Source organism: Triticum dicoccoides, chromosome 2B (genome assembly GCF_002162155.2).
Source record: "Triticum dicoccoides isolate Atlit2015 ecotype Zavitan chromosome 2B, WEW_v2.0, whole genome shotgun sequence".
NCBI classification, from domain to species: Eukaryota; Viridiplantae; Streptophyta; class Magnoliopsida; order Poales; family Poaceae; genus Triticum; species Triticum dicoccoides.
The window spans coordinates 564,315,576-564,321,250 of NC_041383.1; the positions used below are offsets into that span (position 1 = coordinate 564,315,576).

The 5,675-nt window shown below is 41.1% G+C and overlaps 1 protein-coding gene across 2 annotated transcripts; it reads left to right on the forward strand.

The window, feature by feature from the left end:
* Positions 1-1,373: 1,373 nt before the first annotated feature.
* On the forward strand, positions 1,374-4,933 carry LOC119364874 (putative F-box/LRR-repeat protein At3g28410). Of its 2 annotated transcripts, XM_037630436.1 has the most exons (6): positions 1,374-1,607; positions 1,695-1,879; positions 2,150-2,254; positions 2,477-3,334; positions 3,440-3,595; positions 4,360-4,933. In XM_037630436.1, the coding sequence occupies exons 3-6, from the start codon at positions 2,162-2,164 to the stop codon at positions 4,744-4,746; spliced, it is 1,494 nt and encodes a 497-aa protein (XP_037486333.1). In that variant the 5' UTR covers positions 1,374-1,607; positions 1,695-1,879; positions 2,150-2,161; the 3' UTR covers positions 4,747-4,933. The 2 variants fall into 2 exon arrangements, with proteins under 2 accessions (XP_037486333.1, XP_037486332.1); XM_037630435.1 differs by lacking the exon at positions 1,695-1,879.
* The last annotated feature ends 742 nt before the right edge of the window (positions 4,934-5,675 follow it).

The window sequence follows — 5,675 nt, forward strand, 5'->3', positions numbered from 1 at the left end:
AAGGCAGGTGTGCAGAAAGAATATTGCACTTCTTACCAATCTTGTGGATCTGAAGTTTGAAATCAACATTTGGGCACTGAAACTTGCGAGCTGTGAAATCTGCCAAAGCAATGAGAAGAAAGCAACAGTAAATGATTGAAGAAAGAGAGGCCTATACCGGAATCAAAGTAGATCAAACCTTGTCAACTAGTACATCCCGCGTTTTGGCCGCCCCTAACCACACTGCGCTATAGGAACTATCATTCACAGATGCACGCTTCAAATTTCAAAGAACACAATTTGAAGAAACAAGATGTGAGATTGGCGACAACATCACGGTTATCCCCGTGCACTCTGGGATCCAAATGTACAATGCAGAGGAAATGCGACCTCACCCGCGCTGTACGAAGACGTTCCACCACTCGAAAAGCTGCCCTGGTCCTTGGCCAGGTGACGGCACCGCTCTGCCTCCAGTCCAGAGCGTCGGGCACGGCAGCCGCACGGCACCGTCCCGCGCCTGTGCCACAGGAGCCGCCACGCCCCGCTCCTAGCGTTGCATCCGTTGCCGCCCACTGCGTGCCGTGCCGCCGCCGCTGGCCGAGGAAGGAGAGGATCCCCGCCGTCACCGGCGCAGGCCGAGCCCGCTCTCAGTGCTCTTATACCAGGGAAATAGCTTGGGTAGTCTTGTGTCTTTGTGTTCATATTGTTGGGGTTTTCTCTCTATTTTGACAGCTCATATGTCTGGCACATTTTATGTGTTTTCAAAATGAAGACTTGTTTGTGGTCCAGCTTGCAGGGACTGACATGAACAATAACTCTATAACATTTTGCCTCTCGCCTAATTTAGTATTTTGATCTGACTTCACGAGAGTTTAATAGAAATGACAACATCTTTTATTCTGGAATTAATTTGCAAAATAGTCTTATACTTCCTCCGTAAACAAATATAAAAGCGCTTAGATCTTTAAAATAGTGATCTAAACGTTCTTATATTTCTTTACAGAAAGAATGTTTAGTTATAGAGGTAGTACTACTAAATAGTAACATCATTTACTTTCACATAAACAATCAACCGCAAACCAAAAAGCCTAGCTACACTTGCATGTGCCGTGACTTAACATGCTAACTCCATGTAATATTGGATGCAATCTTGATTATTAACGAACCAATCTCATCGTAGTATATAGGTATATTAAAGAAAACAGGCAAGTAGATCAAACTCGTACTCTTTCTTTTGAGTCATATTCCGACTTTTTTTTAACACAGTCATATTCCGACTTGTACTTGTATGAGACTACTACAATTCGAGAATACTCCAATTCTATGCGCCAATTTCGTTTAGAAAATAATAAATACGTAGGGCACTACCGGTCAGGTCGGACGTGGGAGGAGCCGCCGCCCCCGTGGCCGTCAGAGATCCCGTTTCTGTCCAATCCCCTTCTCCCGCTGCCTGGTCGTCGACAGCAGCTCCCGGAGTCCCGACCTCCTCGGCCGGCCCAGCGGCCTTCGCACCACCACCCACCACGACCCTCCCTCCCTCCGGTTCCTTTCCTCCAGAGACCCGGCTGGCTTCATCCCACCCCGGCCGGTTACATCGCGCCGCCGCCTCACTAGACGAATCTGAATAGGTATTTGTGTTATAAAAAAATTCACACAGTAGTACTTTCTTCAATCTCGTTATTTTTCATTGTGTATTTTTTTACCCAAACTTGTAGCCTTCTGCCAGCAGTATGGAGCAACACCCAAAGATTAATATCTTGATCTCCATCCTCCAATTTGTTCTGGTTGCCTTCTCGGCGACTTAAGAAATGCAAAGCACTAGCACAAGGAAGCTGCTAGCATACTGAATCTGCTTTTCCAGCTTATTATTATTTTGGTTAGGACAAATGAGTAGTGACAGGTGAGCTGTCATATTCTTGTGGTAAAAAGTCGAAACAATCCAGTTAATATAAGTGTTTTCTGTTTTTTATACATCATTTTGTAACATACATTGTAGGTTCTATTGTTTCTAATAAAATGTAAACCGAGAACACTCTTACGATTTTCCTCAATTTTAATTCTTTTTAAGAACCTATTTATGCATTTGTTTTAGCATGCGGGACATCATCTAGTAGGCAGTAGTTTGTGATGGCATGCTGCTATATGATTCTCATGCAAATTTTCCTTACAGACATAATCCTGGATGGCAAAGCGAAGGAGAAGTTCGAAGGATAAACCAAATGGAGCAATGGTCAAAAGAAAGAGACCAAGTTCTCAGTTGAGCGACTTACCCATGGTAAGAAATGTCAAATTGGAATCAAGTAGTGATACTCCATTGTCGTTAAGAACATATTCTCTTGTTGCTTTTGAACAATCTAGTACTCCCTCCGTCCCAAAATTCTTGTCTTAGATTTGTCCAAATACGGATGTATCAAGTCACGTTCCGTATCTAGACAAATCTAAGACAAGAATTTTGGGACGGAGGGAGTATTATAATATCGTTGTTTCTCTGCTGCAGGATATATTATGCCACATCATATCATTGTTACCGTTAAAAGAGGCTGCGAGGACAAGCATTGTATCGAAGCACTGGAGATATGTTTGGTGTAGCCGAACAAACTTGGAGTTTTCTTTTAGATCAGTGATGCGAAGGAGTTATAAAGTAGGACCTTTTATTCTCCATCCTATACAAGAAGTTCTTAAGAGAATTGATGCAGTCTTAAAACAACACTCTGGAGTAGGGGTTGAGAAAAGGGAAGTTGATTTTTCACTAAACGATGAACATGCTAATCACATTGATAGATGGCTGAACTTTGCTATTGCAGCAAAGACAAATCAGCTTATTCTTAATTTTACATCTGTGCATCCTATAATGGAACACTACAAGTTCCCTTTTCAGCTTTTCGATGCTACCAAGAGTTCCATCTTCCAATCGTTGACACTTGGTTCTGTTTCTCTAAATAAGCCTGCAAACTTCAAAGCTTTTCTAAACCTTAAAAAGCTTATGTTAATGGATGTAAATATTACCGACGAAGAACTTCAACTTCTGTTGTCCAACTGCAATGTTTTGGAGTTTCTTGGAGTTGCTCGTTGTCGAATGCTCACAGCCATTAAGACACCTCAACTCTCAGACCACTTTAAGCATTTGCGTGTCTTTCACTGCCCCTTGCTTCAAGAGATAAAGTTGAATTATGGCTTGACAACACTTGAATATAAATACGAAGGTCCATCGATACCGATAGCACCTCCTGTAACTTTGACAAACTTAAGCATAGAGTCATCAGATGTTTGCTCAGCTCTTGCATATATCTCCACTGAATTGCCCAGTACGGTGCGTCGACTGGAGATGATGTCTCTAAAATGTGAAGAACTTGAGGTTCGAGCTGCATTTCGTCTTTCAGATTTGCAATATTTATATGCATCCCTATTGTTTGACTGGATTTATTTTGTAACTTCCATTTTTTTTTTGTGTATGTGTTAGAGAGCTATTTTACCGGAGAAGCCTCTCAAATTTATCCATCTAAGGCACCTGAGATTGGAAATAACCTTTTTATCCCTGACGAAAAGGAAGTCCGATGTCCTTGATTTTGCCTCCGTTTTGGAGGCTGCTCCTTTAATGGAAAAGCTGGAGTTTCATGTAAGTCTGTCATTTCAATTTGTAATATGCATGTTTTTTACATATGACTCAGGCTGATCTCAGCAAAAAGGAATTTGCCTTTAACTGTGTAATATGTTGTTCCAATAAATCATCCCGTTGATTTAAACAAATAGGGAGTCTACAAGCTTTAAATCTTTTGAGCCATTTAGACAAAGTTTGGAAAGATGTGCAGTATACCTTACATATAAGCTGGCCACCATAGATCAAATTAACAGTGATAGGGAAGTATGCTGAAATGGTACCATATAGTTAGTCACTCTGTACTTTGGTAAGGAGAAGGCTTTTTATGTGTATATGTAGGTGTAGATTAGACTATGCGTACAATCATGAGAGTTAGTGGAGTATTATGATGATGACAATATGGATGATCTGTTAGTTGGGTAGGAAAAAAAATGACTGTATGTGAGTTGTGCAAAAGAGCAAGTAGACAGTATTGTTTCAGACATTTATGTCAGCACGCCTTGTCTTTCTTGTACAGACTCATATACTGTAAAGTTTTTCCAGTCCAACCAATAGATCATCTTAGAACTTCCTAACCAGTGTTAGTGGACTACGGATCGCACTATAACTTAGCCACTAAGCATAGCAGTTTTTATTTTTATATTTGCTTCTTGGTATGTAGAAAGTGAAATTATGACACATATTATTTAGAGGATTTGTTTTCACTTGGGTGGTTGTCTGGGCTTGGGAGCAACCTCTATTTTGTTAAGTGGTGCTTAGATGCATGCTTGTTGCTTTGACAGATGTGGATGGACTGTGAATGTGTACGATACCGCAAGCTTGATGGCAAGCTAAGGAGCCTCCCCCCAAAGCCATACTCCCATCTCAAGTTGGTGGATATTACAGGATTTTATGGTGAGAAAGATCAGCTGGAGTTGGCGCTTCATATCCTCAAGAAGTCTGTCGCGCTGGAGGCAATGACGATTGATCCAAAGCCAACGGTAGCTGCTGAGCAGTGTCGTCTGACATGGAAAAAAGACGGGTTTTCTTACGTGGATGGCTATAGAGTTGCGAAGAAATACCTTCTCAGAGCAGACCGCCGCGGCGTTGTTGACGTTGTAAAAGCCGGTCATAAGGATATTGAAGCTCTAAGGAACGCTCCGTATAAGATGCCTCAAGAAGCTAAATAAGCTTTGTTTTCATGGAGCAGGTCATCCTCAAGAAGCTAAATAAGCTTTGTTTTAATCGAACAGATGCCTGGTGTACCTGGTTGTTTAATACCTTTTCGTGTAGCTCGTTTTGTGGACATTTTTTTTCCATGCATGACTCGCACAGCTGCGTTTCTTTCAGTTCAGTTTGGTTCCCAACTTGGCAACTTCCCATGGTGTGTTTGCCAGTGTTTCTTCCATGTGTTAATCGGTGGTTCGTAATGCAGGTGGGATGATCATTCATTGCAGAACGCCCGTGCGCTCAGCTGGACTGATTTGTACCTGCATCACTCACACAAGATTATGTATATTGAACTAATCAATTTCTATGTTTATGTACCAAACTAAACATCCACGACAACTTTATGTACTGACCGTGTATTTTACTCGATAAAACAAGTGTGAACTCCAGTCACTACATGCAATATATGTACTCCTAAAGCCAACAAAAGATATCTGAAAACGGAAGAGGCATGACATGCCTTTAGGAGTCAAAAGATCTCTCAAAACTAAAGAACAGAACAAGCTCATCTCAGGTAGCTATGTTACTAAACGTTGCCAGCCTTTGTTACTGCGGTGGCATATATATCCCCAAAAGTAATTGACAGAAATCCAAAATTTCCAGTCTTACAAAACGGAAATAAAGAAGAGCAGATAAAAGTAGAATATCACAGCACATTAGATAAAACAAGTGAACTAGTGAACATCCATAATTTCATATATAGACTGAGCCAAATTCAATACATAATCACTACATGTACTCCTTCAAAAGCCACCGAAACATGTCTGGAAACTGAAGGAACATGACACGCATTTTCTTGACAGAAATTTTTTGCGAGTGTTTCTTAAAAAAGAAATTGCGATCAAGAACTGATACTGATAAAGAAGTTTTGATAAAATCGTGGTGCATC